A 21212-nucleotide genomic window follows, 5' to 3' on the forward strand; every position below is an offset into this window, starting at 1 on the left:
CCAATTACGGTAGATAATGAATTCATTAACAGGTGCATTCAAATGAGTAACCCGTTAATCTTTGCTAATTTTACCAGACAGAAGAGAGATGGACCAGGTGTGGGAGAAAACTCGAATCCTGAGAGGTTTGTTCAGTCCACTTCTCTCTCTCGATTCTCCCTCTCTCTCACTGTCTGCCTGTCTGTCTCTCTATCTGTGTCACTCTTTCTCTCTCACTGTCTGCCTGTCTGTCTCTCTATCTGTGTCACTCTTTCTCTCTCACTGTCTGCCTGTCTGTCTGTCTCTCTATCTGTGTCACTCTTTCTCTCTTACTGTCTGCCTGTCTGTCTGTCTCTCTATCTGTGTCACTCTTTCTCTCTCACTGTCTGCCTGTCTGTCTGTCTCTCTATCTGTGTCACTCTTTCTCTCTCACTGTCTGCCTGTCTGTCTCTCTCTCTCTCTCTCTCTCTCTCTCTGTCTCTCTCTCTCACTGTCTGTCTGTCTCTCTCTCTCTAGCTGGCATTTCTCTCTATCTCTCTGTCTGTCTCTGTCTCTCTCTCTCCCTCCATTTCCTGCACCATTTTTATGCGTAAAATCCCAACACTTTCTAATAACACAGAGTAAAATGGAAGCTGCTCAATTTAAACCAAACGATTTAATCAGACCGGCAATTTAGCGACTTCCAAGTCACGTGATCAAATTAGCCGCGTCCTATTTGTTTAACGCGTAATAGGCAATGGTGACCCGTTGTCTCTCTGGTCATCGCTGTCTGTTTCTTACCTGGTTGTGTTTACATCTGAACTCTGTATTGTGTTGACGGGAGGAACAAAGGTGTGTTGGTAAAGAAGCGTATAATTATTAAGTTTGTCCGAGCTTCATTAATCATACGGCTTCACGAAATTCCAACAGTGGATTTAGAGTTAGAGTGGTTTCTTTATCTCCCTTTTTCACAAAGTTTTAGTTGAAGCGATGTGTCATTTTATGAGCGAGTCGACTCTTTGAATCATCTCTCTTGAATATACTCTCGGAGCTGACTTGATTTTATTTTCTTCTTTCTTTTTGGAGATATAAACAAAGCTGTTTACTCCGACGATGTCATTTAATCAGAGCTTTCCCGTGGAAATTTCTTAGCTGCTTGTTAGCATAAGCTGATTCATTGAGTTAGCATGAACTGATTCGTTCATTGAGTATCGCTTTATCCTGGTCTCGGAGTCATTTGATAATGTTTTAATTTTTCATTTGAGAACTATAGCGCTGAAACATGCGACTTAAGTCTTCTGTGTTTCCTTTATTCGACAATAAACTTCTCATTTTCGTCTGATTAAGAACAAACTCGCTACTCGGGAGCCGAAAGATTCGACTCTTTATAGTGAGTCAAATGAGCCGTGATTCCCATCACTAGAGTGAAGAAGCTGTGTCTCTCTTTTTTAGAAAGGAAAACAGACACACAGGTAATTCCACAGGTATATTCCAGTGTATATTTAAACATATTCAGTAGGCCAGCTTTCTTTTTTTTCCGCATCTAGCCACACATAAATACAAATAACTGTACTGTGTGATTGAAACTCACAAGTGTTGTAACACAGCGCCCCCGCCTGGTGAGGATTTTATGACATCCCTATTAATGTCCTGAGCATGAAACAGGGACACACCCAGCACATCGAGGTACCATGCACACACACTCATTTACCTAGTCATTTAGATTCGGAAATCCAACTGCTGCTTTTCTGGGAACAGGAGGAGATCGGAGAACCGGGAGGAAACCCACACGAACACAGAGACCTGGAGCTGAAAGGTAGTACTGCGCCAGCCTCCTCTTGTGATGTGGAGTAAAAATCTTAAGCCGTAAAATGAGGTATATAAAGAAAATTACAGCAACAGTAACGATTTTCCAAAATGATGTGCTGAATTTTCCCTATTAGGAAACCGTGAGATGTAAAATTGCAGTGTGTGTGTGCGCGCTATCTGGATAAATATAAAAGAAAACACATTCTTCTATTCTAACCTATCCACGTGATTCTGTCTACATTAATGGAAGACATGTTCACAGAGTGTCCACGGTTAAGGAGGCAGCCATGATGATACAATAGCACTCACTGTGTGTGTGAGTGTGTGTGTGTGTACATCAGGTCAAAGTGGGATGTTCTTAGATCCCACACACAGATCAACAGCGAGAAGAGACAGAGAGGACGCTTCCATCACTGCATGTTGCGCAGTTGGTTGTAGACGTGCTCCAGGATTTGAGAGTAGGCCTGGTCTTTGGGGGCGTGGCCACTCAGGGACGCCTGTGAAAGAGAACATTTAGTAAGACAACATGTCCTGGTACATGGTTATATGTAAAGAATAAAACACTTTGGGGCTGTGCTTTTATAGGAAAATAATCAACAACTCTTCTCTAATCTTTAGAGAAAGATTATGTGCGTTTTTGTGCTTTGACAAACCTTCATTTTCTCCAGTATTGATGTATCAGAACACCACATCTGATTAAAATTGACCAGGTCAGGAGCTGCTCGATAAAACTCCACCAGCATCATCTGCACACAAGTGTTCAAGAGATCACATCGAAACACAAAGAGCGAGGATGACGACAACAGAGATGATTTCCTTCAGGTCCTATAACATGCATGACTGACTGTACTACACATGTCTACACTTACACTCTCACTACACACAATGCTAGCTCAGTTTATTGACCTGCAGAAGTGGGCACTCACACATCCGGGCACTTAATATCTCCTCTAGCTGCTGCTATGTGATAAACGCTCGTACCATTTCATTGAGGACGTCTGTAGTGAGGAAGTTGTCTTGCACGTATGTGACTTCCACTGCCACTGGGATACCGTAATCATTCGGCCTTTGCTGAGAGAGAGAGACGGAGAGAGAGAGAGTGAGAGAGAAAGAGAAATAGTGAGACAAAGATACAGAGAGAGAGAGCCAGAAAGAACAAAGTAAGAAGGAGGAGAGAGACAGAGAGAGTGACAGCCAGAAAGAAAGAAGAAGTACAAAGACACAGAGAGAGGGAGAGAGAGAGAAATATGGAGAAAAAGAGAAAGAAGAAAGAAAGAAGTATGAAGACACAGAGAGAGGGGGATAGAGAGAGAGCCATAAAGAAGAAAGAAAGAAGTACAAACATCTCTCACTCTGAGATTGTAACTGCAATTATTTTTTAGATTATAAAAAGATAACAGAATATCTCAGAAAAGCCGATGTCCATATCATTTATCACAACAGTGACATTACATCATCACATCATGCTGCCCAGCGCAAGAGCTGACTTTTATCATCTGACTCTGGACAGTGGAAAATGTTCCCACATTACCAAATTCAATTCACAGTTTCTGTATCAGAAGTTTCGCTCAAATTATCTGCACTTACCTCTGGAGGAGGAACCACCCAGAATGGAGTGATGGTTGATGCCACACCCTGGTTGCCATGGTAATAAGGTCCTGTTAAAAATTAAACATCCAAATCAGAGTGTATCTTCTTACACACGAGTGCACCAGTGTGTGTTACTCAACTAGCTAATACGATGCTGAGATCTGGACTCTGAGAAGAGTAGCCCAGGTTTCTATAATGTGCTCGTTTTGGAACGTTATCGTTTCTATAGTAACAGCTCATTCACAGGGACGATGGATGCACGTTAAACAGAATTACAAGCATGTGTGTGATCGCTGATGTTTCTGTTAGGAGATGTTTATTTCTCACCACAGATGATGCCCAGGCAGGGCTGGAAGCCGTTGCTGCTGCCCTGGAGGCGGAGCTGGTGGTCCATCTGCGAATCGATGTCCTGCAGCGACGGGAGGGCGGGGCCTCGAGGGTGACTGTGGTACCAGCCCACCAGTGAGAGCCCTCTCATGAACAGGTTCTGACAAATCTGCTCCAGGAGAAACATGGTTTCATTCTTCTCTCTTCACGTCAGCAGGCCGGTGGATTACATATATGTATATATGTTATGACGTGTTAATACAACGAGATGTCTGCACTCACCTCTTCCTCCACGGCAGGTGCAGCGTCTCGGTCAGCCAGTCGCGTGCGACACGGGAACGCTCGCAGAACCGTCAGCACTGTTTACATGAGGACAAGAAAGAAAGGTTTTTCTTCACAGCACTGATAAAGCCAATGATATGCGAGATGCAGTGTGATGAGTGATGAAGGCTTACGCTGTGTTGTAGTGTCCCATCGACCTCCCAGGTAGCCCACCACCTCACTCGTAGTCAAGTGACAGTGAAAGTCCTGAGAAACAGAGCAGGAAGAAATATGACGGCATCAGAGCCAATAACACTGACCAGATCAAGAGGATTAGAAATGATGTAAAATCACATCCATATATCATGTTATTTGGTTATCTACACTATATTGGCAAAAGTATTGGGACACCCCTACAGATCATTCAGAATTCAGGTGTTGTTTTTCAGGGGTTGGGCTCGGCCCCTTAGTTCCAGTGAAAGGAACTCTTAATGCTTCAGCTTCATACCAAGACATTTTGGACATTTGGACATGCTCCCAACTTTGTGGGAACAGTTTGGGGATGACCAAACACACACCAGTGACCAAAGCAAGGTCCATAAAGACATGGATGAGTGAGTTTGGTGTGGAGGAACTTGACTGGCCTGCACAGAGTCCTGACCTCAACCCCATAGAACACCTTTGGGATGAATTAGAGTAGAGACTGTGAGCCAGACCTTCTCATCCAACATCCTGACCTCACAAATGACCACGCTTCTAGAGGAACGGTCAAAACATTCCCATAAACACACTCCTAAACCTTGTGGAAAGCCTTTCCAGAAGAGTTGAAGCTGTTATAGCTGCAAAGCGTGGGACAACTCCATATTACATTCATGTGCATGTAAAGGTGTTCCAAAACTTTTGGTAATATAGTGCAGAGTGAGAAATAAGAATAATAAAAACAATGACAAAATACTTGGCTGAAAATCTGTTCTGCATATTTAGATCATTTCACATATCTGAATTTTTGTATATACATGTATCCGTGTGTGTACCATGAGCAGCAGGACGTTGCTGGAGACAGCGACGTTAAACGGCTGGAAGCGGTTGATGGCAGAGAAGGCTGAGAGCTCCACCAGCGTGTGAGGATCTCTGAGGAAAACACCACGATCACCAGATCTTTCATTTATTCACATATACACGCATTCAGCTAATACTCTGCAATAATAACTACGGAAGTGCAGAAATAAGTGTACACCTTGAGAAAGAAGATATAATCAGTCTCACATCCTTATCTTTCCCACAGTCTGCTTTCCCAGTGCTGCAGTAAACACTCTCATCATATTTTATTCCTTCTGCTATCTGGATCTCGAGTCGTTACTCATCCGTGTGTCTCATCCGAAGACGAGTAAATCACAGCTCTGTCTTTTACCACTTCATTATGTTGCAGTGATATGTGACTAGATATATATGATATATGATATGAGATATGATACGGCTGTATAGAGTCCTGCTGATTAGCGCTGTATATAACAGGACTAAACTAAATGTGTCATATTACAGATTTATTACCTGGCGATGTCTCTGGTTCCCAGTGTGCAGTATCTGACTGGGATTCTCTCTCTGTCTCCTCTCCTGTGCACCACACTGACATCTGGAACACACACACACACACACGTTTAAGTCTCAAAACACTGCCACATTTGCGCCTGTTTTTTCCCCTAAAATGAGAATATTAGAAGATATTACATGTGCACATTATACTTTATACACTGATGTGTAATTATTAAAGTTTTCTGAAGAAGAAATCTTACTTACAAATCCTGGATTAGGTCTAAAGAGGTTCATTTAATCCCCCGTGTTTGAGTTAAATGAAGTGACCGTGTTAAACACAGACAACGTTCCTTTCATTCGTCTCAACATTTTACTCACCGTGGAACTCTGGTTTGGACTTCCTGTTTCTTTCGTCTGTTGGAATAGCCGTCTTCCCCTCCTCCTCTTCGTCGTCTCCCATCTCGTCGTCCTCTCCTTCACTGGCCAGACACTGACAGCAGACACACGGGAGAGGAAGATCAGACACGAACAGAGACTTGCTATAAATGAACCGTTTTCTGCTATAGTCCAGAAAATACGGTACTGCTGGAGCTGCCATGTGCGCCACGTGGCAACTAATAAACATGAAGTGCCGTGTTTCTCTCACCATGTCAGCACTGGGCTGGTATTTTCGCAGCCAGCTGGTTTTGTACTGGGCCAGTTTCTGTCCTCGGTAGCGCACCGACGCCCAGCCGCAGCCCGACTTCTTGGCAGGGTTCACCAGACGCTTGCAGTGTGTGGCCCAGGCACTCGGGGAGTTAAAGATCTGCCCCGTTTCCACCCAGCGGATCTTCCCATCGGTCAGCAGGTCACCCACAAAGTTCTTCCCCTGCACAGAGGAGACTGCGTGAAGATGCTTGAAGACGTTTCTATAAAACTTGACCTGCACTGTGATGTACAGGTGTGCGTGCAGAAAAAAGTTAAAAAGAACCTGTGCATCATAAAAGCGTTCACTCCAACGTTTACCCTGACCTCATACAACGTTATACACCATGTACCTCGTGGGCGTCTATGAGAGCTCATGTATGTGGGAGAGGGTGGATAGCATCCCCTCAGAGGAACGAGTGCACCCTCAGTGGTCAGTTAGCTGTGATAGATGACTCAGATGGCAGGAATTGAGAAATAACAAAATTTGCATTCTCATTAACACTGTTCATATTAAATATCATTAACGATGAGGAGAGGATAGACCTGCGATTCGAAAGTTCTAAACAGAATCCACAGAGAAAACTGGAGGTTTGTGTACACATCAGTACCAGGTAGTGTATGGACAGGACGGCGTCTCCCGGCTCCACCAGGCCGTCTTTCAGCAGCACGCGTAGTGTGATTCCCCTCCGAGTCAGCACCGATCCCCGTCCAGACGACACACGGAGCTCGGCTTCCTCTCCTCCGCTCAGCTCTTCATCATCCTCATCAACTCCTTCATCCACCAGCTGAGGAGATGATGGAGGTTCAGAACCTGAGGAGCCAAAACGCAACGTTTCATCTCTTTATGCTGAGTTAAGTGTTGAAGTGAAAATGTGGGGGTTAAAGAAGCAGGACAGGGAAACACTTCCTCAACACGCTCAAGACATTAAAGGTGTGTACTAAAAATCTAATCGACTCTGATCCAAACTCTAATTGACTCTGATCCAAACTCTATTCGACTCTGATCCAAACTCCAGTCGACTCTGATCCAAACTCCAATTGACTCTGATCCAAACTCCAATCGACTCTGATCCAAACCCTAATCGACTCTCATCCAAATTCTAATTGACTCTGATCCAAATCAACTTTAATCCAAACTAATCGACTCTGAACCAAGCTCTAATAAACTCTGCTCTGATCCAAATCGACTCTGATCCAAATCGACTCTAACTCTCTACAATCTGTAAGCGACTCTGATTCAAACTCTATTAACCTCTGATCCAATATCTAATCGATTGTTCAGGCTCTGATCCAGAAATCGATCCGCTATAGAACGGAACAAGTTCTTAAGATGAACCAGTTTGAATCATTGCTGTAAAGACAGAGAGATGGTGACGAGAATCGTGTTTAGTCCAAAACTTCAACATTAACATCATTGTCGTTTAAATGATGAACGGAGCGTGGAATCACGTCACATCTTAAATCTGAGAATTTCACTGAAAGAGTCGCTTTAAAGTGACGCGCTTCCTTCTTTCCTTCCACTACACCAGCCACTGGACTGCATGTGGCTCTGACCTCTCAGTTACACACACACACACACCATGGTCACTGAAACACACTTCCATGTACTCACTGCTTACAAAACACCGAGTCTTTCTGCACTCGGAGGAAAGAAAGAAAAAGCTCGAGTGTGTGTGTGAGGTTTTGCTGAAATGTGCAGAAGTGGAAGAAGGAAAGCAAAAAGCACAGCAGTGCGTTATGAAGGATTATAAACCCAAAGAGTTAAAAATAAAGCAGATTTCAGGATGGGGAAAAATATGACTTAACAGGAAACCGTGTGTTTCGTTTTTCCATAATAAATGCAGAGGGGCATCATGTCATCAGTGCAATATTTACTGACCATTGTGTCCACTCTCGCATTATACACGCATTATAACAGATATACATGTAGCTAACCGTTCATAACATGTTTACATTATAGATAAAGTCAGCTTTTGTGCGGTGATATAGCAAGAAATCAGACTTTATCCCTCGAGCATTGGTGTTGTTTTGGCAGAAATGAGGGATGCTCGTGTCCTCCTGCTCTCATCTTTGTTCTCCGCGGCCTCCTGGATTTTTAACGTCACTCACATTTGACCAAAACAAACAAAATAAAACCTCACGACTAGGTGTTTGTTCTCACCCATTTCACCCAATTGGTCGCTTTTATTTGCCAAGTATCCGATTCTAAGGTTGTTTTTTCGCCCACTTTCCCCGTCTGTGGTAAAGCTGTTACTCCAATAAAAGCCACGGGCTGCGTCCCAAACCGCATACTAACCTACTAGATAGTACGCCAAATCCGTGCGTCACCTTTAAAGGAGATTTATGTTTTGCCATACTGCTTAGTACGCTAGTATGCGGTTTGGAACGTAGCCATGGCTACCGGTGGTGTCGCGTTATTTCGGCGTTGCAGTTGTTTTGGTACGGAAGTGTACAGTTTTAGAGCTCGAAACTCAAATAAAAAATGTTGTTATTAAACTTATTTAGGCTTTTATGAAGCCAGATTTTCTTATTTTAGTTTATTTAATAACCTTCCTTTCCTCCCCTTTATCCATTTGCCCACTATTTATACCCTTGCGTTTCGGGATTGTCGATTCGACACGCTGCGCTGCGCTTGCAAGAAAATAATTACAGCAGTCTATGTTAATATTATGGTGGAATTTAGTTTATTATACCGTATATCTTCCCAGTGCGAGATTTTCTTACTGGTTTAGAGTGAACGCTTTATTAGTCGAAGCTTTTTTTTTTTCTTTTTCTTTTTTTTTTTTACAAACTTCCTTTTTATGCAAGTTTATGCGTATAATAAGAGACTTACGGTAATACGAAATCGGGTGCCTGACATAATTCGGCCACTAGATGGCGACAAAATGGCACATTTTATATACAGTATATATAATTCATTAACTACTTTGCCAAGTGTTGTGGAGTTTAGGCTGTTTCAATATTCATGTATGACTTCCATGACACTTATTCCAACAGAACTGTGTGTAAATGATTTTCTTTCCCAAAATTAAATAAAAATACTTTGCACGTGGTAGATTTTTTAAAAACTTAATTTAATTAATGATGTCAATCAATTCTGGGACAGTTTGGCAATTTTGTTTTAGCTTTCTTGCCATTAAGAAAAGGAAAAATCCATCAGTTATTGTTATATATTTGAAATGAAGGTTTTGGCCTTTAAATGTGAAGATAAAATGTTCTGAAATCCGCATGAAGACACGTTTTGTAAACTGGGACACGTTGCCTCGTGCCTTTACATTCGTCCTTAGAGGCATGCTCATAAACATTATTTTTTGGATGTATCTTATAAGCACAGGAAATAAACGCTAACGAGTTGCTCTGCACAATTGACCTGAATTTACCCAGATTTCCCGATTGCGTCAATTCTCAAAATTCACCTCAGCAGAGCAGCTCGTGCACACAGGTTAGAAACAGCTAAAATTAAAGAAGTAAATGAAGTAGATCAACAATCACACCCTGTGAGTCACCTGCCTTCGCAATTGTTGCTTCAACGCGACATCAGTCATAATTATTCCACTTTATCTGCACGTACGGCGTTGTCCTCATTAACCAGCCAATAACAGCAGCCGATGGGCGGGGTCTTGTTGCTTTAGTTCCTCCTATCACGACTCACCTGTCGAAAATACCTGGACACACACACGGTCTATACTTCAGCGCAGGTGTATTAACATGTCATTACGACTTGTCGTGTAGCGCAGTGTGTGTGTATGAGTGTGTGTGAGTGTGTGTACAGTAAAGCTTCTTCCTCGCGCTCTCCGGTTCCTGTATGTACCCATGGCGGCGACGAGGCGCGCGCAGCGGACTAAAACCCAGTTGCCCTTCTGCTACTACGAGGGATTTCTGGAGAAGAGGTCGTTTAAAGATAAAGTGAGTTTCCTTTCATTAATGCATTTAAGATTACTGCACAATCTCCGTGTTTTTCAGACTAAAGCTGCTGCTTCATCTAATCACTTCATTTTAATCACTAACTTAAAATATACTCTAAATTAAAATTGAGGACATCTGGATTGGAATTGTATGTATATGCATAGACTTTACTAAAGTCCATTAGTAAATGTCCATTGATTTGCTTCATTTTCGAGTAAAACGTTTACAATTTACATTTACAAAAGGACTGCAAAAATATTTCGAATTTTTTTTTTTTTTTTACCATCTTTACTCCGGTAACGATCTCAGTTCGATATATTTATTTTTTTCTCTATATATATTTTTTTCCTTCACTTTTTCTCTACTTTTGTAAAGCTGCTTTCAGATAATGTAAAAGGCGCCATACAAATCAATCGATTTGATTTGATTCGAATTGAATTAAAATGAAGAACAGCGATGACTGAAAAGGATCTTTTTTTAAAAAAAATTCTGAATCGTAACAGTGCGAAAATAATGAGCATTTTTGCCTGGAAAAAAAATTAAATTGATACAAAAATCCCTATGAACACAGGTTTATATCGTAAACAAAACGATCACCGTATCATAAATAAATCGATTTATAAATTCTCTAGTAAACAAAGTGTCTGAATTGTTTAGGGACTTTTTGAAAACGATTGACTGAATGATCGTAATGATATAACGATCTGAAAAAGCTCAGAAGCTGATGAAGCTCCGAGGAGTCTTCCAGTTAAAGCAGGAAACACCTGAAGCAGCTACACTATCCAAATAACTCAGTTTGCTTTCAGTTCTTTACTAAGCTTTACTAAGTTTTTACTGGTCAGTGGTCAGCTCTGTTGCCTCACAGCAAGAAGGTCCTGGGTTTGAGTCCCAGGTTTGAACAGACAGGGGCCTTTCTGTGTGGAGTTTGCATGTTCTCCCCGTGCCTGCGACGGTTTACTCCGGGTACTCCGGTTTCCTCCCACAGTCCAAAAACATGGGTTGGGAATTCTAAATTGCCCCTAGGAGTGAGTGTGTGTGTGTGTGTGTGTGTGGTTGTCTGTCTATATGTGTGTGTCTATATGTCTGTGATGGACTGGTGACCTGTCCAGGGTTTACCCCTGCCTTTCGCCCAGTGTGCTAGGATAGAAAATGGATGGATGGTTTGTGGTTAGTTAATTGAATCTGGGGGGAAAAGGCACAAAAACGATGGACTAATCCGCAGGACACAGTGCGCCTGTTCACACCTGGAAATTAAAACACTTTAAATTGATCTCATTGTTTCAGTGTAAATTGTATCTCTCCCACTAACCCCTACAGACACAAGTCTTTCTTGCTACTGGTTTGTTCGAAGAAGTTCCTCAAATCCACCGTGAAAAACGAAACAAATTGCTAACAAACACACAGTAAGAGCGTGAAATGGAGATTTACAGACATAAAATAACGACAAATAAACCAAATACCTCGCTGGCTGCATGCAATATAGGAGGGAAATAGTCTTCGAGCTACTTTTAGCCAAGCGTCCGTAATGTCCGAGCTCACTGCTAACTTTCTTGACTGGAAAAAAAAAACAGAACGGAACAGAATGATAAATTTCTCACGTCTCATGTTGATAACTGTTAGGAATCACGACGATACGTTTAGGACATGTTCACATTGTTCTTCATGAGTTTTATATTATTAAGTTTAGCATAAAAGGAAATGAACACTAAACAGAGGTTTATAATGATCACTGGTCTGAACTCTTTGGTTCTGTTTCGATCTAGAAATAAACATTTTCCAGTCAGAAAACAGAGATAAAGAGAGAAGATTTCAGCCGCATGTGTTTTTATACCCATACAGTACATCTGTAGCCTTCTGATCCTGGTTCCTCTCAAGGTTTCTCAGATCAACACAGGGACTTTTTCCTTGCCCCCGTCGCCTCAGGCTTGCTCACTAGGGATAAAACAGTTTAATAATTTAAGTTCATAATTTTTATTTCTCTCCTTTCTCTGTTTCTCTACTTTGTTTAAAGCTGCTTTGAGACCATGTCCACTGTAAAAGGCGATATATACAAATAAATTGAATTGAATTGAACTGTAGTGTTATTTACATAACCAGGCAGTTAGCGGCAATTTGTGCTACATGCTTTAAATACTGGATAATTAACAAGTAGCATGTAGCATTTATTCAGAGTTTTCCTAAACAGATAATTGTTTGATCAGCCTTAACATTAAAACCTCCCACTTAATACGGCGTCAGAACACTTTAGCAAGACGTTAGCGGCAGGTCCTGTAGGTTGTGTAAAGCTGTGGTAAAGCTGTGAGGTGGAGCCTGCGTGGCTTGTTTGTCCAGAACATCTGATCGATCTGATATTTTGGGGAATTTTGAGGCAACACCTTTGTTGTTCCGAAACCGTTCCTGAGGCATTATCCTGCTGAAAGAGGACACTGGAATTAGGCATGCAAGTGTGTGTGTGTGTGTGTGTGTTTATGGTCTGCAGTAATGTTTAGGTAGCTGATACGTGTAACAGTGAACAACATCCACATGAATCCAGGACTCAAGGTTTCCTGGAGCATCTCCATCAACCAGGCCACCTTCTTCCATGGTCCAGTTCTGAAGCTCACATGTCCATTGTATGAGCTTTTTTTTAGTAAGCACTGACCCCTGCATACCAGGAACACCCCACAAGACCCGCTCTTCTCTCACCCAGACGTCTAGAGGAGCTCTTGTCAGAGTCACTCAGATCCTTCCCTTCACCTGTCAGTGGTGTTAATGAAATGGTTGATCAGTGTGTGTGTGTGTGTGTGTGTGTGTATGTTTGTGTGTGAAAATACAGGCCCTTTAACACTTTAACGAGATAATCAACCTTCACCTGTCAGTGCTTTTAATGTTGTGTGTGTGCGTGTGTGTGTGTGTGTGTGTGTGTGTGTGTAATTTGTAGCTGGTTTATGTAAGTACAAATTAGCCAGCACTAAGCATCTGCCATACAAGCGGCTATGAACGAGCTGTTACTATAGCAACAATAAGTGTGTTAATAAAAATCAACACCTTCTGACCAATCAGAATCCAGAATTCACTTTTAATGATAAAAATTCTGTTTATCCCTGAAGAGCAGGACACGTGAGCACCCATCACACATGACATACCATGTCGGGTTCCTGCGGTCACTGAGCGAGGGGATTTCATTCCGTCTAATCTCGTCCAGTGATAACCCACGTGGCATTGAGATCAGATGATCCGACGATCAGATGTTAGTTTCAGCTTTATTGCCGAAACCCTTCTGTTTACTTAAAAACCGGACCGTTTCCCCTCGAGATCCTCCGTGACAGAATGGACTTCCTTGTTTGGCTCGATTTTTTTCAAGAAATCAGAAATAGGACAGCGCTCATGATCTGGTGTTTCTGATCACTGTTTATGTTTATGGTGCAGTTTAAAGCAAACCACTTCCTGTAGATTTTACAGTGGAGGTTTACATAATCAAGATGCCAGGAGGGTTAGGGCCATAAATCTGCTTTTACTCCGAGAAGCTATCATTTTACAGCTTAATGAAACAGGACCTTTATACTAGTGTCAGTTTAATTCCTGTTCATGTGTAAATGCACTGATTATGTTTAGGTAATAATCGATCACAACAATGTTGGTGATCTTTCAGCTGCTCCCTGCATGTGTTAGGGGTCACCACAGTAGACCAACTGGTCCACACAACAACTGGGCACAGGTTTTACACCAGATGCCCTTCCTGACACAACCCTCCCTTTTTATCCAGGCTTGGGACCAGCACTGCATCTAGCAGCTGGGGTTTGGGTACTGGCTGAGAATCGAACCCAGGCCTTCTGCAGGGTAGGCGAGAAACCTACCACTGAACCACCAGCGCAAACACGCTAATAATAATTGGAAATAAACTAAATGTAGCTGTAACCAGTTTTAGAGAAATCTCAGCCAGTTTACAGTCATTTAGATGTTTATCAACTGGCTCGCTTTTTATTTTCATGGCAGTTTGTGTAGCAGTTAAAACCGGATCAATATGAAGCTAATAACTGTCTCATAATGAAGCGGTTATTTTATATTTAAGCTAAGCAGAAAGCTAATTTGGGTTCCAGGTCATGTCTCCACTTCCTTCCCGAATTTTTCAGTAAACCCTGTGCTCCTCCTCCACGTCTACACTTTTTGACGATGCGGGATATAGAATTCATTATTTCAGTCTGGTTACTGTAAACGAGCCATCGTTTGTTGTTATAACTGTAAATTCCTGCGTTCACACCCTTTAATGAGGCTGAGAAGATTTTCATGGAGTTGTTGTGGAGATACTCTGGACTTTGAGCTGGGTGGAGCAGCAGTCAGGTGATTTGTAGTTAGTGTGTCTGTAAATGATGAATGACAGCACGTAATGATTAGTATTTTCTCTCTGAATTAAGAGCCTGCACTTCCTCCTTATTTAAAAGAATCACAATTTTAAACTTCAGCTTAATGATTTTGATGTGAAAATCGATGAAGATCATCGTTTGTGATGGTCTGAAGATACAAACTGGCGTCAAAATCCAGCACTGACCTAATTATGGAATAATGTAATAGGCTTTGTGTCGCTGGAGCTACATATGTCTCTACAAGATGTCGTATCAGATCTATTGCCACCTTTTCTTGAAATCTTCTTCAGTCTCTTCTTCTAATCTTCACGTGTTAGTGGAATAATTCTAAAAGACATGTTTGGAGCCCAGAGAACGTCCCCACGGTGAAGCATGGTGGTGGAGGCATCCTGCTATGGAGCTGCTTCTCTTCAGCTGGGATCTAGTTGATCCAAGTATTGATTACAAATACTGATCATTTCTGGTACAAACCTCTTCAGCTAGACCTCTGAAGAAAAAGCACAAAATCCAAAATAACAAAAAAAAACGACTTTAAATAATGAAAAAAAAGATGGATGTTTTTGAAATGGTGAAGTCAGAGCCCAGATTAAGATGGTTTGGACATGTCCAGAGGAGGGAGAGTGAGTATATTGGTAGGAGAATGTTGGACATGGAGCTGCCAGGCAGGAGGAAAAGAGGATGGCCAAAGAGGAGGTGAAGCTAGTGGGTGTAAGTGTTGAGGATGCAGAAGATAGGGATAGATGGAGAGAGATAATTCGCTGTGGAGACCCCTGAAGGGAAAAGCCCAAAGAAGAAGAAAGAAGAAGTCAGAGCCCAGATCCATATCCTATTAAAAGAAACCTGTGGAATGACCTAAAGAGGGACGTGTACAGAATATCCTCTTCCAGTTGGATCGACCTGGAGAATTTCTTTGGTAGAAAATGATCTAATGAAGATGTTCTGTACTCTGTAAACACTCTTACACACAGAAGGTGCTTCAGCATTATTAGTATTAGTTCAGGGGTGCACATACTTATGCAAGCAGTAGTTTTTTTGCGTTTGCGTTTTTGTTTTTTTACTTGTTGTTTGCTGTATGACATTAAAGAAGGATAAGGATCTGAGATGATTTATCTTGGTTTCATCACGGAATCCTTTAACGGGGTGTGTAAATGCTTTGACGCAGTCGATACGGTACGTCTGTGTGGTGCCTGGATGTTCCTCCTGCATGTCACACTATCTACAGTGCAGCAGTTTTTAGGGCTATTGTTTAGACGAGAGACTCGACTTCACGAGTTCCTCTTAATAAAGCGACTGATACGTCTAACAGAGTCGCAGTCCGGCCTCGACTGTCATGAAGCACACAGAGAACTGGTTTAACAACCAAATGCCCTTCACACACACACACACACATCCATTACCCACATAAACAAACAAACCTACTTCTCCTCAGAGAAGCCAGACCTGGAACTTGTTTGTGTATTTAATGGGAGGTTAAGAGTTTATGAACCATCAATCGTTTAGGTTATTAAATTGTTTAGCGCTGTGTTTAGCGCTGTGTTTAGCGCTGTGTTTATCATTGTGCATCCAGGGCCAGCGGGGGATAAAGTCCCATAGCTTTGATTTAAAGCCTAATGGAAACACTGTTAAAAATTCTGTTATGTTTATCAGAATCAGAATCAGAATAAGAATAAGAATTACAATCAGAATTAGAATCAAATTTAGAATCGGAACCAGAATTAGAATCAGAATTAGAATAAGAATTACAATCAGAATTAGAAGCAGAACCAGGATTAGAATCAGAATCTGAATTAAAATGAGAATTAGAATCAATATTAGAATCAGAATTAGAATCAGAATTAAAATCAGAGCCAGAATTAGAATCAGAACCAGAATCAGCTTTATTGCCAAGTACTGTGGGTTTCACACGTACCGGAAGTTTGCCTTGGTGTGTTGGTGCACAACAATAAAAATATAAACATAAAAATCTAAAGAAAAATCTAAGAATTTTAATTAAGTAGAATTAACAGTGCAGTATTATAATATATATAATGTGAACCAGTGTAAATGATTCAATTACTAAAGCTGGAGTCATTAACTGTTCATTAATACAGAGTGCAGCTGATCCACTTTTCCTCCAGCTCTGGGTTTTCTTCCCTACAGAACTGAACGGTGATGAAACCTCAGTGATGAAACCTCTGACAGGGTTTTTGAGCATCCAGGATAAAACATTACTGGTGTAAAGTAGGGTAATAGGGGCGGGGCTTCCAGTGTGTCAGTGAATATAAGAGTTAAAAACATCTGAACAAGCCTCAATTGGCCAATCTGCCGTTTGTTTAATGTAAAAAAAAAACCCTCTTTTAACATATTTCTAAATATCTTGCATGTCCTACCCGGTATGTCCTTCACATCAGACAGTACTTCAGTTCGTCCCTGTGGAGAAACACTCAAAGTTTCTCTTTCAGACATTGCTCAAAGTGAAAACGTTAAGAAGATCAGAATCCTTAACTGTTCAAAAAAACCCAGTGAAAATAACTCCACTGAAGTTCGTCAGCTGCGTTCACACGTACAATGATCCGGTCTCTTTGTTAGGAAGTCCTCAGTAGGCGATCCTAAAACTGGTTGCCATAGTAACAACGTTTCTTGTCACTAAAATGAATCATTCTGGAGGGAGATTTTGTCGTTTGTGTATAATATTCCTCAGTGTTTATCTGCATCATGTGATACGAGATGAAGGCAGAGCAGTGCGTGAGCTCTGATACGGATCACGTGACCTCTGCCGTCTTTAATCCCATTGGCAGTCTCTACTTTATCACCTCGACATCTAGTCACCAGCACTCGCTGTCACCCATGCCGCCAGATCTCCATATCTTTCATTGATATTGAAAGATGGCTTTGACGCCCCCAAGTCAGCGTATACGTGAACGTAACACAAAACTGTGTAACCGTCTAAAATCGAATAATCACTTCAATGAAATCAGTGGCCAAAACCATGGACACTGCTCAGTTAGTGACCCTCATGTTATCCTGGTGTTATCCTGCTGGGATCTTTATTCTTCTGTCTGATTTACCGTCTGATTCACTTCACAATGTAGACACAGTATTATAAAAAATTATTCTTAGCAACAACAAACATTTAAAGCTTTCCAAAGTGCAAGCCTAGTTTCCATCATGTCAGACTTATTATCGACATTTTTTACATTTTTGGCAGCGTGTGTTACCAAGGCAGAATTGTTTTTTACATTTGAAGTAATACATAAAAACATATTATTTTTGTAAATGTTCACTGAACCAGTGACCTGTGGTCTAACAGCAGGACTGACCCAGACGCAGGCTGGTTTTCTGAATCGAGTCCAGAAAGAGTAAAGAAGTGTGTCAGTGATCTGTGGTGTCTCAGGAATGCTTTTGTTTCATGATACACAATAAAGCTGAGTGAAGAATCTTTCACAACCTTGCACTCGTTTTCTGCAGAGAGGATCACCGAACCTGTTTTCGTCTACAAGTTGTTCCTTCATTCCTCGCATTCCTCAAACCTGTTCGGCCGTTTCTGCTGCTTTTCATTCTTACTTCTTAGCAGCTGAATGTGGAAAAAAAACATCCATGCATCCAGATTGTAAACAGCTTTTGCAATTAAAGAGAACCTGAAATAAAAACATTTTTGTTCCATTAGTCACATTATACTCCATTCATTAATATCAATCACAGAAAGCATCAAAGTCCCTCCATATATGTTAAAGAAACAGAAAACACCATATCAGAGAGTAAACCCTCTTGAAAACCCGTATTCTGCAGAACGTCCATCCTACCAGTCCCCGAGAACAGGCTGTTACTATAGAAACCATAACCTGTAACTATAGAAGCCACATATTATAGGAATCAGAACCAGCCCATTGTATACCCTTGTGATCTGCGGCTGCACCGCTTAAGTAAAGAAAACGAATCAACACCTTCTGACCAATCAGAGTCCAGAAATGCGACTTAAAAGTGTCATTTTTCACAAATGTCGACGAATTGAACCAAAATCCAGCTACAGGTTATTTGAACCCCCCCTCTGAACATCAGGATTTTGTTTTTAGCCAGAATAAAGAAATACCAACCAACACACACCAAAACCCCATCTTACATCACTTTGTTTCTCTGCATTTCTTATAAATCTCAATAATCCCATAACGAGGGAGGATTCAGGGTGTGAGGATTAGAGTTAATCTGAGAAGGAACCTGATGTCTGAATGCAGAAAAAAAACGAACGCGTCAAGGGGTCAATAATAATAATAATAATAATAATAATAATAATAATAATAATAATTAAACGTGACCTCAGATGAGAGACAAAAGCAGCAGTGTACAAAAAATTTTTTACAAAAAAGCTAGATTATTAGCTAGAAAGAAAATGATCAATAAATGAAACGAAATAAACAAAAATGTGTAGCGTATCCTAATATTTTTGACAAAAAAATAAGGCATTTTTATTCAGAAAATAAAGGCCAAAAATTGTCAGAAATAGCAAAAAAAAGTGATGGATAGAAACTTTTTCAAAATCCTATTTTCCGCAAATTTTGTAATAAGTAAGTAAGTTTATCATAATCATCCAACATTTTTTGGTCAAAGCAGTAGTTCAACAATAAATCTCAGACATCAAGTCAATGAATGAATGAATGAATGAATAAATAAATAAATAAAAGAATGTAAAAGAAAATGTGTAGCATGTCGTAATATTTTTTGAGAAATAAATCTCAGACCTCAAGGGAATGAATGAATGAATGAATGAATGAATGAATGAATGAATAAATAAATAAATAAATAAATGAATGAATGAATGAATGAATGAATGAATGAATGAATGTCCTAATATTTTGACAAGAAAATAAGGCATTTTTATTCAGCAAATTAAGACAATTCATTCAGCACATAATAATAATAATAATAATAATAATAATTCAGTATTTTTATTCAGCAAATAAAAAAGTCAGAAATAGCAAAAATTGTGATGGAACTTAAACAAAAATAAAAATTAGCAAATTTAGAAATGTTTATCGTAATCATCAAGTCCAGCCTTTTTTTGCTCAAAACAGTAGTTGAAAAATAAGTGTCATCAAGACGTCAAGTGCTTTTTTTTAGCCTCCTGTCCAATCAGGTCGCGTGATGCTGTGGCGAGCGAGTGAACATGGAGGACGTGATGAAGTGCTGGTGAACCGTGAGGGTTGTTAGTGAGCGATTGTGAGGAGATTTACGATCTTTCATGAACAATATTCCCACGTTGCCGTGTAACTACAAGAAATTATTTCATTTCATGTGATGTCGAACTTTAACACTTCTTCATGCAATCAAAGCACATGAGCGAGGTTGGTAAGCTAGCTGATAGGAGCTAGGTTGTCATGGTTACGGTGTGCGTGTTTTTTTCATAACAGCGTTCAACAGCCATAATGTTAAACTATAAACACTACGTTTTTTTGTGTGTGATTAGATAAGTCGCAGGCTTTGGGCTTCATTGTGTGGACGCTCCCTGTTCTTCTACAACAACAGCAAGGACAATGATGTAAGTTCATTTTTGTTTGTTTTTCTTCCCATGGTGTTTTCAAGCATTTTTTTGTCCTCTAATGGTTTGTTTTTGTGTGTGTGAACAGTATGTGGATAAGCAGGATCTATCAAGCTTTATCTCTCTGACTGACGACTGCAGTCACGATCGCAAACTGGACGCGGCAAGATTCCACCTGCGCTTAGAAGATGACGACATCTACCTCACGGTGAGAGACTCAGGCTTAGATCCTCAACAGAAGATCCACATTCTTCGGTCTAATTATAGCAGTCTAATTATAGTAGTATAGCATCTATACTGAATTATGTGGTAGGGTGTGATGATATATCGATATTGTGATACAGAAAAACCAGATTATGTGTGTTTTATTGTTAATGTTAATTTTTCAGGCTCCCAGTTTAGAAGCTCGTGAGCTGTGGAAAGGCTTCATCTACTCCGTGGTTAAGGTCAGTAATGCTTTCTTCTGTTTATTAGCCAGTGTGCTAGTGTTTAGACTTCCTATAGCCTGCACAGGCTTGCTCTCTTCATCTTATTGGCTGAAACACCTGCACAGGCTTACTCTCTTCATCTTATTGGCTGAAACACCTGCACAGGCTTGCTCTCTTCATCTTATTGGCTGAAACACCTGCACAGGCTTACTCTCTTCATCTTATTGGCTGAAACACCTGCACAGGCTTACTCTCTTCATCTTATTGGCTGAAACACCTGCACAGGCTTGCTCTCTTCATCTTATTGGCTGAAACACCTGCACAGGCTTACTCTCTTCATCTTATTGGCTGAAACACCTGCACAGGCTTGCTCTCTTCATCTTATTGGCTGAAACACCTGCACAGGCTTGCTCTCTTCATCTTATTGGCTGAAACACCTGCACAGGCTTGCTCTCTTCATCTTATTGGCTGATATGCTAGCACAAGTTCAGACTGTCCAGAGTATTGTTTTTGGATGACTAGACAGAATAAATTCAGACTTTTTATGTCATTGGCCAGTAAACCAGAGTTACCTCATACTCTTCCTATCTTATGTCACAAAAGCTTGAAGTTTCTGTTCCTCTTGAGTTCAGACTTCTCTAATTGGCTCATTAATTAAATTAGGTTCCTGCTTTCACTAGTCTGTGAAGAGATCAGAGTGATATTCCAGATCTTTCTTCCTTTTTTTCTCATCCAGACTCCTGTCCTCCTCTCTGATACTCCAGACTCCGGTCATGACGACACAGTGGGCTGATATATGTCCAGATTTATAATGTATTTACAGAATACTGGTCAATATCCCAGCACTAGTTGTGTGTA

The 21212-nt window shown here is 40.8% G+C and overlaps 2 protein-coding genes across 3 annotated transcripts in view; one reads left to right on the forward strand and one right to left on the reverse strand.

The window, feature by feature from the left end:
- Nucleotides 1-1434: 1434 nt before the first annotated feature.
- mpnd (MPN domain containing) lies at nucleotides 1435-8481 on the reverse strand. The gene is made up of 13 exons (XM_058390582.1): nucleotides 8327-8481; nucleotides 6774-6976; nucleotides 6125-6346; nucleotides 5857-5968; nucleotides 5497-5578; nucleotides 4980-5076; nucleotides 4140-4212; nucleotides 3967-4043; nucleotides 3685-3853; nucleotides 3355-3425; nucleotides 2749-2838; nucleotides 2421-2513; nucleotides 1435-2264 (listed from the first exon to the last, which is right to left on the reverse strand). The coding sequence occupies exons 1-13, from the start codon at nucleotides 8328-8330 to the stop codon at nucleotides 2178-2180; spliced, it is 1380 nt and encodes a 459-aa protein (XP_058246565.1). The 5' UTR covers nucleotides 8331-8481; the 3' UTR covers nucleotides 1435-2177.
- Nucleotides 8482-9811: 1330 nt separating this feature from the next.
- The window catches only part of stap2b (signal transducing adaptor family member 2b), a 26577-nt gene continuing 15176 nt past the window's right edge, over nucleotides 9812-21212 (forward strand). For both annotated transcript variants that reach the window (XM_058390199.1, XM_058390198.1), the window contains exons 1-4: nucleotides 9812-10071; nucleotides 19855-19926; nucleotides 20015-20134; nucleotides 20316-20372. In XM_058390199.1, the coding sequence (XP_058246182.1) occupies nucleotides 9979-10071; nucleotides 19855-19926; nucleotides 20015-20134; nucleotides 20316-20372 (342 nt within the window). In that variant the 5' untranslated portion in view covers nucleotides 9812-9978. The remainder of the gene's footprint in view (nucleotides 10072-19854; nucleotides 19927-20014; nucleotides 20135-20315; nucleotides 20373-21212) is intronic.

This window comes from Hemibagrus wyckioides, linkage group LG05, assembly GCF_019097595.1.
Source record: "Hemibagrus wyckioides isolate EC202008001 linkage group LG05, SWU_Hwy_1.0, whole genome shotgun sequence".
In the NCBI taxonomy this organism is placed as follows: domain Eukaryota; kingdom Metazoa; phylum Chordata; class Actinopteri; order Siluriformes; family Bagridae; genus Hemibagrus; species Hemibagrus wyckioides.

What these genes read in the sequence shown, in the direction of transcription:
- mpnd (XM_058390582.1), bottom strand. An exon ending in TCCTGTCCATACACTACCTG is followed by an intron (nt 6,347 to 6,773) that starts GTACTGATGTGT and finishes TCCTCTGTGCAG; the next exon opens with GGGAAGAACTTTGTGGGTGA. An exon ending in CTGCCTGGGCATCATCTGTG is followed by an intron (nt 3,426 to 3,684) that starts GTGAGAAATAAA and finishes AATTTTTAACAG; the next exon opens with GACCTTATTACCATGGCAAC.